Source organism: Mastigoproctus giganteus, chromosome 9, assembly GCF_048544385.1.
Source record: "Mastigoproctus giganteus isolate SK-2022 chromosome 9, ASM4854438v1, whole genome shotgun sequence".
In the NCBI taxonomy this organism is placed as follows: domain Eukaryota; kingdom Metazoa; phylum Arthropoda; class Arachnida; order Uropygi; family Thelyphonidae; genus Mastigoproctus; species Mastigoproctus giganteus.
In genome coordinates, this window is record NC_143583.1 from 225,420,340 (window position 1) to 225,433,814 (window position 13,475).

At 36.8% G+C, this 13,475-nt stretch overlaps 1 protein-coding gene across 1 annotated transcript in view; it reads left to right on the forward strand.

Annotated features, from left to right (window-relative positions):
* LOC150081141 (ubiquitin carboxyl-terminal hydrolase 8-like) overlaps positions 1 to 13,475 on the forward strand; it is a 581,739-nt gene that overhangs the window by 212,159 nt on the left and 356,105 nt on the right. The window contains exon 9 of the mRNA XM_090381373.1: positions 8,589 to 9,238. Within this exon, the coding sequence (XP_090237499.1) occupies positions 8,589 to 9,238 (650 nt within the window). The remainder of the gene's footprint in view (positions 1 to 8,588; positions 9,239 to 13,475) is intronic.

A 13,475-nucleotide genomic window follows, 5' to 3' on the forward strand; every position in this document is an offset into this window, starting at 1 on the left:
TTTCTCCAGTCCAACTTTCCTAACAGTGAGGTAATAATTTTCCTTGGTGATTTTAATGTTCACAACTCCAGCTGGCTTCTGTTTTCTAGTCACACCGACCCAGCTGGTCGAGAAGCTGAGGCTTTTGCAATTACTAATCACCTTGCACAGATTGTTCATTTACCTACAAGAATACCGGACAGTTCTAACCATACAGCTGACACGCCTGATCTTTTTCTCACAAACAACCCTTCTAAGTACACTGTTGAAGTGAGTGGTCCTTGAGGCACCTCAGATCACAACTTGGTGATTGTCTCTTCTCCAATGGAGCCTTTATCTCATGGCTATTCCCAACCTCGTGGCGCCTCCGTAGCCAGGTGGGAAGGAGCAGCAGTGCGTAGCACACGCTTCTTGATTAGACCGGGGTTCGAGCCCGTCACCACCAAATACGAAGGACGCGGAAAGGTCAGGGAATGACCACCGCCTATCCCTGAGCAATATGGCCTTAGTTGCTAATGCTCCTGAAAAACCAAATAACAACAATAACCAACCTCGTGTTGTTTGGCATTACAAGAATGCAAAATGGGATGACTTGCGAGATTTATTTTCTTCTTTTCCTTGATCGGACTACTGTTTAAAAATTTCTGATGTCAATGTTTGCTCCGGTCGTGTCAGTGAAATTATTCTTGTAGGAATGGAATCCTTTAACCTACACTCCACTTTAAAATCTCATCCTTTATCTAAACCTTGGTTTTCCAATAAATATGCTAAGGCCATTCAGGAGAAGAATGTTGCATATCATAATTGGCTTGTTTCCAATTCTTCAGTTTCATTTTCTGCTCAACCAAAGCTCGCAACAATTTTAAAGCAGTTATTAATTAATTGGTCCAAACTAGATTTTGAACAGGCTAAGAGTAGAAAACTTGCTTCTTGCCCTGATGGTAGCCGAGCATTCTGGTCTCTTGCCAAAGCTATTGGCAGCAACTTTTTCCCATCCCTGCTCCCACCTCTGTCAAAACCAGATGGTTCTGTTGTCACTTCAGCCTAGGATAAAGTTGACCTGCTAGTAACCCATTTTTCTTCCAAATCATGTATTAATGATCTTGGTAAAACACCTCCCACCATTCCCAACATGCTCCATTCAATGCCTCTTGTGGTCTTCTCTCAAAAGGATGTCAGAAGGATTTTGACGAATCTTCCAAAAGTGTTTTTCCTTCTGCTTGGAAATTTGCTCATATCCAGACAGTTCTTAAAAAGGATGACAAATCCCTCCCATCCAATTATCACCTCATTGCAATTACTTCTACTCTTTCTAAAGTAATGGAGAAATCAATTAACCGTAAACTACCTAGAAACCTTCTGTCTGATCAACGATCGCCAGTATGGATTCCATCAGTGTTGATTCACTGGTGATATTCCGGCTTTTGTTACTCCAACATGCTCGATTTATGGACAAATTCAATGGAAATTTTCGGTGAAACACAAGCAGTTGCTCTTGACATCTCGAAGGCTTTCAGTCTTGTTTGGCATAAAGGTCTTCTAAACAAGCTTCCATTTTATGGTTTGCCAACTGTTTTTTGTAATTGTTTATCCAGTTTCTCTCTGATCACTCACTGAGGGCGATGGTAGATGGCTCTCTGTCTTCTAACTTCTCCACCAATGCTGATGCCCCCCCCCCAAGGTTCAGATCATTCTCCCACTCTTTTGCTCTTGTATATTAATGACCTTCTTCCATTGACTGGAAATCCTATCCATAGTTTTTTCCACTTTCCATTTTGAGAAACCTTGCCCCTGCTCATTCAGCTTGAACTTCTTGAATATCCACTACCAATTCCTTAAATCCCGATTTCCAGGTTATTCTCCCGGGTGCAAAGACAACTTAGTTGATTTCAATCAACTAAGTTGTCTTTGCACCCTGTACAGTTGAGGTCACTGTTGAACAAAAGCCGAGAATTAGGGTTGAATTTGAAAGTGTCTGCAATTCTGCCCAGACACGATAGGAGGGAGTATATGATGAGAGCCTTGTCGATCAATTCGGCCCTGGAAAGATTGTGCAAGGCTCAAGGGGTAGAATTTTTTTCAGCCTGGACTGTACTTGTTAACAGGAGAGATTGCTTCTACAGGGATGGGATACACTTAAATAGAAAGGGTGCAAGGATATTTGCTGATGCTATCGAGGCAGTGTTAGGTGGATCGGAAAACTGCTAGCTTGGGGGGAGACAAAGACCAATAGATTGACAGTAGCCACTGGCAGAGGTGAAAGAGATTCTTGCACTGCTTCTATTAGAATGAGCAGAAGCCTGAAAAACAAGATGCCTGGTATTTCAGAGACTGCTGGGAGCCATTGCGGTACCAGTAAACACATGGGTTGTGTTAGGGTAGCTAAGAATAGAAACAGGTGCAGGTATACTTGCATGTACACCAATGCTTGGAGTTTAGTAAATAAATTTGATGAATTTGAGGTATTGCTCAAAACATCAAAGGCAGATATTGTTGGGATATCAGAGACGTGGTGTCACACAGATATAAGGGATGCAGAACTGCAATTTGGGGAGTACAACGTCTACAGAAAGGATAGACAGGACAGGAAGGGGAGAGGGGTTATGCTATTAGTTAAGAAACACATAAAAACCAAGGAAGTGAAGCCAGTCGACATCGCTGGACAGTGCAGTGTTGAGTCAGTTTGGTGTGACATAAGCATTGGGAGATCAAAATTGAGAGTAGGAGTGTGCTATAGGCCTAATGACTCTGATGAGTATAATAAGGAACTGTACAGGGAAATAGAGTGGGCCAGTAAATCAGAGAGTCTTATAATGGGAGATTTTAATTTCCCAGATATTGACTGGAATTTGGGGGCTGGTTACTCACAAACTAGCAGGGATTTTGTGGATTTATTGGATGATTGTTTTCTACATCAGCATGTTCGGGAAGCAACTAGAGGGAGGAATACTCTTGATTTGATTATCAGCAGTGATTCTTCATGCATTAAGAATCTGCAGATAAATGAACCACTAGGTAGCAGTGATCACAGTGTGCTGAAGTGGGATTTACTCAAAGAGGTAACTACCATTAGGGGTAAAGGGAAGGGTTATTGCTTCCGTAAAGGCGACTACGATGGACTGAGACAGTATTTAAATTCTATACAGTGGGACCAACTGATGATGATGTTACCAACAGCAAATTGAAAATGGGAAGCATTCAAAGAACTTATCTTGGAAGCTACTAGGCTTTACATACCAACTAAGAAATATTGTTCAAGGTTTAGGCCAAAATGGATGTCAGATGAACTAATGAGGCATATGGCAGAGAAGAAAAATGCATGGGATACTTACAAATTAACACATGATACAGAAGCCTATGATAGATACAAGTTGATATGCAACCAAGTTACAAAGGAGGTTAGGCAGGCGAAGGCAGATTACGAGAAATCCTTGGCAAGGGATGCAAAGAAAAACAGCAAAGAGTTCTTTACTTATGTAAACTCTAGAAGGAAGAGGATGAATCAGATTGGTCCACTTGATATTGATGGGTCACCTGTTGATGATCCTGCTCAGGTAGCTAACAAACTAAATGAATATTTTGCATCGACATTCACACATGAGGAGTTATTCAGCAAGGGGAATGCCAGAGGTGTATTCAACTCTAGCAGTAACCTACAGAATCTTGAAATAACTGAGAGTAAAGTGGAGGAGAAACTGTTGAAGATAAACACAAGAAAGGCACCCGGGGTGGATGGGATCTATCCAGTTATATTAAAGGAGGCAGCAGAGGAAGTAAGAAAACCCTTAGCCATAATTATGAGAGCTTCCTTGGACTCAGGGGAGGTACCCATAGACTGGAAATGTGCAAATGTGACCCCAATTCACAAAGGAGGATCAAAGGCTGACACAAGTAATTATAGACCTGTGAGCTTAACTTCTGTTCCAGGAAAATTAATGGAGGCACTGGTTAAAGAAGCACTGCAGGATCATTTAGACAAGACTTCAGTTATAGCTCAGACCCAGCATGGTTTTGTTAAGTTGAAGTCTTGCCTGACCAACTTGATTGGATACTATGATGCAGTCACAAAAGAACTGGATGCAGGGAATAACTTTGATATTATATACTTGGATCTTAGAAAGGCTTTTGATACTGTTGCACATGGAAGACTGCTACACAAATTGGAGTAGTGTGACATTGGAGGCAAATTGCTGCTATGGATAAAGGGGTGGTTGAGGGGGAGAAGACAGAGAGTGGTAATCAATGGACACTGCTCATCGTGGACTAATGTTATTAGTGGAGTCCCTCAGGGCTCAGTGTTGGGTCCATTATTGTTTTCTGTATTTATAAATGATATTGATGATGGTATATCAAGCTTAATGTTCAAGTTTGCAGACGATACAAATGTTGGCAGTGTTGTCAAGGACACTACTGACACTATGCTGCTGCAACAGGATCTGGAAAGGTTGAGCAGATGGGCTGAGAGGTGGCAAATGAAGGTTAACATTGATAAATGTAAAGTACTACACATGGGAAACAGCAACCCCAGAGCAACGTATCAACTCTGTGGTACTACACTGACAGTGGTAGAGAATGAAAGGGACTTGGGGGTGGTTGTGCAGGCAGATATGAAGTTCTGTGAGCAGTGCAGACGGGCTGCAAGAGTAGCTCATGGAGTATTGTCAATGATATACAGGAATTTTTCCAGCAGGGATAAGGATGTGATTATTCCATTGTATAAGGCAATGGTCAGGCCACACCTAGAGTACTGTATACAGGTCTGGAGGCCTCATTTCAAGAAGGATGTAGAGCTGCTGGAACGAGTACAGAGAAGGGCAACAAGATTAGTGAATGGAACAAAGGGGTGCTCTTACGAAGAAAGGCTTAAGTTTTGCAAATTACAGTGTCTGGAGACTAGGCACCAGCGAGGTGTTCTGATAGAGGTGTATAAAGCCTTGAATAGTTTAAGCATGCTGAATGCTGATGGGATTCTTCCTCTAGCTCAGAAAAATCACCTGAGAGGGCATAAATTCAAATTGAGGAAAGACAGGTGTAGGATAGACGTGCGGAAATTTGGCTTTAGACAGCGGGTGGTTGGTTGGTGGAACAGACTTCCATCCCTTGTGGTGGAGGTTGATAGCCTAAATAAGTTTAAGGCTCAGCTGGATAGGTATTTTGAATGAACAGAGGGGTGAAGTGGAAGTGTTTTTTTTTTTTTTTTTTTTTTTTTTTGGCTGATGCTGCGTAAACTTGCTTTCTTGCATCAAATGCCTCTAGTAATGCTAATGCAATCCTTCTAAAACTTGGACTTGTCTTATCTCTTGCAAAAAGGATTCTTATGCTTATCTTTGGTGTTACTCTGATTTCTAGGCAAGTTGATATATCTCTTTTGGTTATTACCATGCCTTCTGATCTCTCTTGGCAGAAGCACATTACAATTGTTGCTTTCTCTGCATGTAAAAAACTTGGTTTTCTCTTTCGCTCTCATCATTACTTTTCTTCCAAACAGCTGTTCACTCTGTAGAAATTGCAAATCCACCCTGCCATGGAATATTCTTCCCACATCTTGCGCGGTGCCTTCAAAACCTCTCTCAGACGTCAGATTCCTTTCACATCCGGGCAGTTAGGTTAATTAATGACTCATCTTTAACAGAGTTTCTCCACTCACTATCTCATAGATGTTCTGTTTCTGCTGCAAGCCTTTTCTACAGATACTTTCATGGGCACTGTTCTTCTGAATTGGCTTCTATAATTCCCACTTTCTCTTTCAAAACAGTCTGAACACATGCAACCACCAGCCAACATGCATTTACTGTCCAACTTCAAATTCAATGAACCAACTTTTCAATTTCCTCGTTTATTCATTCAACTTTCTTGAACAACCTTCCTTCATATGTCTTTCCTGACCATTACGGTCCACAGAAGTTCAAGTCTAATGTCACCAAATATCTTCTTTTGTTTTCTCAACTTCCAACCCAAGGATGGTACTAAGCACTATAGTTTCTAATATCTGTCGTGTTTGATGTTTTCATAAAAAAGTAAAAAATATGGCAACTACGGCTTTTGTTTTCAGTTTGTGTGATACAGAGGCTAATTAAAAAAAAAAACTAACAAAAGATTTAGTAGAATTAGACACAAAAGAATAATTATGAAACTTTGCACTTATTTTTAATTCGTATATTATTTGTATACACATTTGTATATTATTTTAATGTAAGCCTTGTCTGGAAGTACTTTTTCAAGTGTTCAGTGATTATTGCCAACTGATCTGTAGTCAGAAAATTTTTGAACAGAAAAGTCTGATTTGGTTCTAAAGGTTGTGGAGTTATATTTTAACACAGGCATTAATATAATTTGAAAATTAAATGCATTTCTGTGTCCTATTTTCACCTTGGTGCACTTTTGCCCCTTCAGTAATTTTGCCAAATTTAAGCCTCTATCACTGTTGGCATCCAGCGTTTATCCAAGACAAAAATTGAATGCAAAACTGTGTATGATTTTCAAGGAGAAGTTTTAACCTGTCTTGAGATTTAGGATTAAAATCATATTAAGACTTTTATCCAAAAATAATAGTAGTAATAGCGGCATGTGATGCAAGAAAGCAAGCTTATGTAGCATCAGCAAAAAAAAAAAAAAAAAAAAAAAAAAAACAACCATTTCACACATTCATTCCCTCTAAAAGTTTCTTCATTTCTTCCTTGAATTTATTTAAGCTTTCAACTTCCACAACAACAGATGGAAGTTTGTCCCAACAATCAACTACCAGCTGGCAAAAGGCAAATTTCTGCACATCTATTTTATAACTTTCTTTTCTCAATTTGAATTTATGCCCCCTCAGGTTTGTAATCCGAACAAAAAGAAGAATCCCATCAGAATTGAGCCTGCTCAAACCATTCAAGTCCTTATAGACTTCAATCAGATCATCTTGCAGGTGACTAGTCTCCAGATTCTGCAACTTGCAGGATTTGGTTTGTTCCTCACACTAATCTTATTGCTCTTCTCTGTACTTGTCTTGCAACTCTACATCCTTCTTAAAATGAGGGCTCCAGTCCTGTACACAGTACTAAAGGTGTGGCCTAACCATTTCCTTATACAAAAGGATAATCACTTCCTTGTCTCTGCTTGCGAAATTCCTATATATTATTGACAAAAAAGTCCATTACCTCTCTGCACTGCTCAGAAAACTTCATATCTGACTGCACAGTTACTCTCATGTCTTTTTCATTTTCTACCACCCTAAGTGTAGTACCACACATTTGGTATGCTTCTCTGGGTTACTTCTACCCATATGCAGTACTTTGCATTTTTCAATGTTAAACTTCAGTTGCCACTTCTCAGCCCATCTGCTGAAATTTTCTGGATCCTGATTGCAGTAGCACACTGTCATTACTGTCATTAACAACCTGCCAACCCTAATATCAACTGCAAACTTGGATATTAAGCCTAATATACTTCATCAATATCACTGATAAATATACAAAACAAAAGTGGGCCAACACCGAACCCTGGGGGACTCCACTAATAACATTAGTCCATGAAGAGCAGTGTACATTGATTGCTAATCTCTGTCTTCTCCCACTCAACCACCCTTTTATCTACTGTAGCAACTTGACCTTAATACCATAATTTTCCAATTTGTACAGCAGTCTTCCATTCACAACATTATCAAAAGCTTTCCTGAAATACAAGAATATGATATCAAAATAATTTTTTGCATCCAGTTCCTTTCTGACCACATCATAGTATCCAATCAAATTTGTCAGACAATATTTTCCCTTATCAAACCCATGCTGTGTCTGGACGATCCTGCAATGCTTCTTTAACCAGTGACTCCATTATTTTTTCCGGAACAGAAGTTAAACTAACAGGTCTGTAATTACTCGTGTCGCCCTTTAATTCCCCTTTGTGAATTGGCGACACATTTGCACATCTCCAGTCCATGGGGACTTCCCCTGATCCAAAGAAGCTCTCATAATTATGGTTAAGGGTTTGCTTACTTCCTTTCTGCCTCCTTTAATGTAACTGGATAGATCTCTTCCACCCCAGTTGCCTTTCTTATGTTTAATCTCAACAATTTCTCCTCCACTTTGCTATCAGTTATTAAAAAATTATTTATCTTCTCTTAGAGTTTGATGAACTTCTGGCCTTTCCCTCCCAGAATAACTCTTAATGTGTGAATGTAGATGCAAAATACTCAATAAGCTTGTCAACACACTCCTACAACACAACAATACAACAGTTAAAAAACATTAGGATGAAAGATAAAAGCACAAAATAAGAACTTGTACATCCTGGAATGTAATACTCTTGTACAGTAATTTTATTCTATTTGTGATTTATATGTATTTAAAAACATTTAAATAAAAATAATTTTTGTTACTAGTTAACAACAATTTTCTTAACTGAAAATTAAGAATATTGCCAAGTTTGGGTAATTTATTTTAATTTTCAGTGAAGAAACAATTATATTGTATGCATAATCTTGTATGCAATAAAACTTTAATATTAAGTTTTATTGTAGCTTTTAACCTGTGTATTTTCTTCTCATTGTATGTAAAGTTTATTTATGAACCCTATATTTGAAAAAGTTATTACATTGTTTAAAGTAATTACATTAAAATATCTTCCAGCTGACTGTGATTATCCTGACCTGAATGAAGCGTTCCTTGCTTCTCCGGATCATAGTACAAATGAAGTAGTCTTTCCTGTGCACAGTATATGTGACCAATCCAAAAATGGATTGAATGACAGTTATATTCGTGAATCATCAGCTGCAGCACCATTAATCAATCGGCAAATTAAACCAACAGTGGGAATCCCAAAAACAGCAATTTCTGATGCAAAAACCACATTAAGAGAAAATATTGATGTTACTCTTATGGTCGAGAACAGTGGAATTAATGTCGAGAAGTATGAAGAGGTCATAAATATGGGAGACATTCAATCCAGGAAAGAAATTCCATTAGTTGATCGTGCGTCCAAACCCAGTTATGAAATAAAAAAACCAATGGCTGCTGAATCATCAGACAACAGGCCATTGTTAAATACATCACCTATAGGAGAAACAAATGCCAAAATAACTGTAAATACACATGAAAAGGAAAAGGAATTTATTATGATGCGGTTGGAGAAAATGCTGAAAGCAGAAGAAGATAAACGTCTCATATTACAGGAGCAGGAAGAGACATTACGTGCTAAATTATTTTCCTTGAAAGAGGAAAAGCAAGCATCAGAAGAGGAAGTTGCGAAAATTAAAGAAGAAAATATAAGAATGAAAAAGGTAAATTTGATTTTAATGTGACAATTGATTTATCTGACAACTTAATTGACATAATTTATCAAACAGTCATTTATTTTCACTTTTTTTTTTTTTTTTTGTGATAATAAAATATGAAATTAGTTTCCTTTGTGGAGTTTATTGCATCAGTAACTGAACTGTTGATATTTTTGAATTAACTTTAAAATTGGTAGCTCTTAGCACATTGTTGTATAAATGAGTTTTTTTATTTTTTTTTATTTCCTTAATTTTACGCATAACTGTATTTTGTTATGTATGTATGTTCATTTGCAATGACATTTATTTGGCCTTAAACATCTAGCCCAATGATTTTCGACCTTTTTTTTAATAATGGCACTCCAAAGTAATTAATTTTATTTTGTGGCACCCCTACTCAATTTTCTGCCTGTTAGATCTGATTCTGTGTGTGTGTGTGTGTGTGTGTGTGTGTGTGTGTGTGTGTGTGTGTGTGTGTGTGTGTGTGTGTGTGTGTGTGTGTAATCTATTATGAAAAATTGGGATAAATGTAAAAGTTATGTGAGATCAGATTAATGCCATCAATGATAGGTTGAACGTTACATCAGTCTGTAATCTAATTACTATAGTAAGAGTATAATAGGTACTATTAGGTACTCAAAGTGTATTAAAACAAAGTGTATTAAAAGTATACAGCCGGCCGTAAGGCCAAAAGAACCTATAACAACTAAGATAGCCTGTGTTGGTCTACATTGCCATACCCTATTGGTGGGATATATTGAATGGGGGTTAGCCCTTGAAAAAGTTCCATTCAGTTTATCTGAATATCAATGATTATCAGTAATTAGCTACATAATCATTATTGTATTCTATGTTATATTATATTATTGCTAATTATATGTTTATTTCTAGGGTATGGCAATGTAGACCAACACAGGCTATCTTAGTCTTTATAGGTTCTTTTGGTCTTACGGCCGGCTGTATACTTTTAATACACTTTGAGTACCTATATAGTACCTATTATCCTCTTACTATAGTAATTATATATATATATATATATATATATATATGTGTGTGTGTATATGTTTTTCTTTTAATGGTGTTTTGACATATAAGTATTATTGTGCATACAAATCTGGTAATCAAGTTAGCCCAACAAGGTTATCTTAATTCAGCATGGCCTATACATATTAATACGAAGTATATTACTATATGATAATGAATTTTTCATTACATTTTACTGATGAATTTTCATTATCTTCAGCTAAAATTATATTAAAACTAATGGTTATGTTATGTCAATACTAATATTAAATAACAATACATTTACATATAATATAATATTAATATATAGAACATTCCCTCATGTGGCTGTCAATCCTCTACTTCTTCGGGGGCTTTGAGTGGATTGACAGCCCATCTGATGTAATGTCTCATACCTACCCGTTTCTGTTGTGCCTATACCTGTTTTGCCATTTTTGTTATATTAATTTAACTTTCAATTTCCCTTTTTAATTTTAATATATTTCCTTTACTTTAGTTTAAATTTTTATAATTTTTCTCTACAGCAAACTGTGATAGGGGACACAAAGCCCAACGGGTAAGTATCCGATATTGTGAAGGCTCTTACCCACTGCTACTGTCCTGATGAAGTTGTAGATTAGAAAGAGGTTATTTCTTGCCTTCTAATTGTTACATAGGTAGCGAAGCTTTTTACTGCGCAGTCGCACTTACTTTATACTGTGTCGTGATGGTGCATTAGCCTCAGGCCTGGACATATTATGCTAATGTCTGCTTTGGGGGGGGGGGGTGTTTCTTTGGTTGTTGAATTTCTGTTAATTCCATATGTAATATGCCAACATTGGATTTTAAGTTTGTCTTATCAAATTGTATTTATATGAGTATTTACATTTGCTTTTACCTTACCTCGGACTGCGCCGAGGTAAGGAATTTTTATGTTAAGGCATAACAGTGCGTATATGTCCTAAGGTATGGCTATATACATATATACAGCTTCTTATTAGGTGATATCTTCTAATACTTTTATAACAATTTTATCTGGGGGTGGGGGAATTTTTGCTCAGGGTTGTAGTGCTGTCAGATGATGAGCCTCGTCTGAGCGCAAAAAACCGTTTAAACATTGGGATTAAATTTATTTAATGCTATGGTATTTTTAGATTATTTTCAATGAATGTATGTGGGTCGACATTAGGGTGGTGCATTCTAAGTTTTGCATGTATGGCTGCTTTTATATGATGTCTACTGTATTGGGTGGGTATTTTATTTATGTTGAGAGTTAATGAGTTTTTGTATGGCTACTTTTACACTATTTATATTGTTGCATATTTTTAACAATCTGTTTGTCTGATTTCTGATTGTATTTCTATGTATGCATTTTGCTATATTGCTCTCCCAGTGGGTGAGTTTTATTGTATTGAAGTTAAAGTGGTCTCTCTTATAGTGATGTGTGTATATTTTGTTATGGTTGATGGTAATTTCGCTGTCTAAGTAGACAGCTTGCTGGTTGTTATCTGGGTTTGTACATTCAATGGTTAGGTCTGTTGGGTAAATATACTGTGCTAATGTTCCAAAATTGTCATGGTTGATCACAAGGACGTCATCAATAAATCTGTAAAATGTAATATTGTCTGTGATGCTGCTTTCACAGTGGTGCAGGTAAAGGTTAGCTATGGAGCATGAACTGCTAGAACCCATAGCTATCCATGCATTGCATGTATATCTTGTTTCCCATTAGTACATAGTTTCCCCTGACACAAAGTTTGATGAGGTCATTCCAATATTGTTTCCTGCATTTTATGATATTGTGATATTTTTGGTAGTATAGCAGGAGTACTTCTATTAAATTGTCGTGTGCTATACTTGTAAAGAGGTTTTTGAAGTCGTATGTGTATATACTTTTTATGTTATTGCTATGTTTTGTGATATAGTCCAAATATTTTTTGTTGTCGTTGATAATTCTGGTGTTCTTTATTTCATTAGTAATGTTTTTTAATTTATCTTAGCATTAGCATTAGCATTAGTAGAGGCATTTGATGCAAGAAAGCAAGCTTATGCAGCATCAGCCAAAAAAAAAAAAAAAAACCACTTCCACTTCACCCCTCTGTTCGTTCAAAATACCTGTCCAGCTGAGCCTTAAACTTATTTAGGCTATCAACCTCCACCACAAGGGATGGAAGTCTGTTCCACCAACCAACCACCCGCTGGCTAAAGGCAAATTTCTTCCATTATCTTCCATAGATATCTAGTAAGATAATGGAAGATAATCTTCCATTATCTTACTAGAATACTTTATATAACTGTTTTTGCCTGATGTAATAAATCTTTTTCCTGTTGGCACTTTGTGATATTTTGGTATCCAATATATGTAAGGGTATTGCATCGTGTCTATTTTTATTTTAAGTTTTTTATGCTTAGCCAAGATTTTTTTGCTGATGCTGCTTGGTTTGGTGTCTATGTATTTGTATGTGTCATTGTGATTCAATTCCTCTTTGATAGCTTCTACATAGTATTTTTTACATATAATGCTGAAGTTATTTGCTTTGTCTGTGCTTGTGATCACGAATTTGTTTTGTGTTTCTTTTATTTTGCTGTTGAGATTTCTTAGTTTAATTTGTTTATCATTTTTTTGTGGTGCTATGTTTTCTCTGAAACTAGTCAGTATGCTTTCAGTGGTGGTGTTTATCCAGTTTTGGAATGATTCTATTGGTTCGCTGTGTTTGTATGCAGCTTTAAATGCAAATTGTAATAGATCTGTGTATACTGATTTTGGGATGTTTGGTCTGAATTTTGTACCCTTTTTCATGATCTCTTTAAGTGCATTATCTTTGATAATGTTGAGGTCGCCTGTAATTATATGGTTGTAATGTGTATTAATGAAGTCTTTATACTTACTTTCTTGGCAGTGACACGGTTGGTCTTAATTTATTTTATCTATCGTGTTTTTGTAGTTGCAGATTGTTAATCCTATAGGTTTGGTGTAGCTGTATCTAACTTTAATTTGGGTGTTTTTAATGGGTAGGTAATTCTTATTATTATTTATGATGTTACTTATGCTTACTTTGTCATATGATCGGTTTAGGTATTTGAATAAGCAGTATTCTATTTTGGTGTGGTCGGCATAATTTATGCCTATTCTGAATTTAAATGTCTTCTAGGGCATTGTTGAGGTGTTTGTTCTGTGTTTTTTGCTTTTGGTATACATTATTTACGGCTTTTAGCTTGCTTATTTTAATAGAGAATAGAG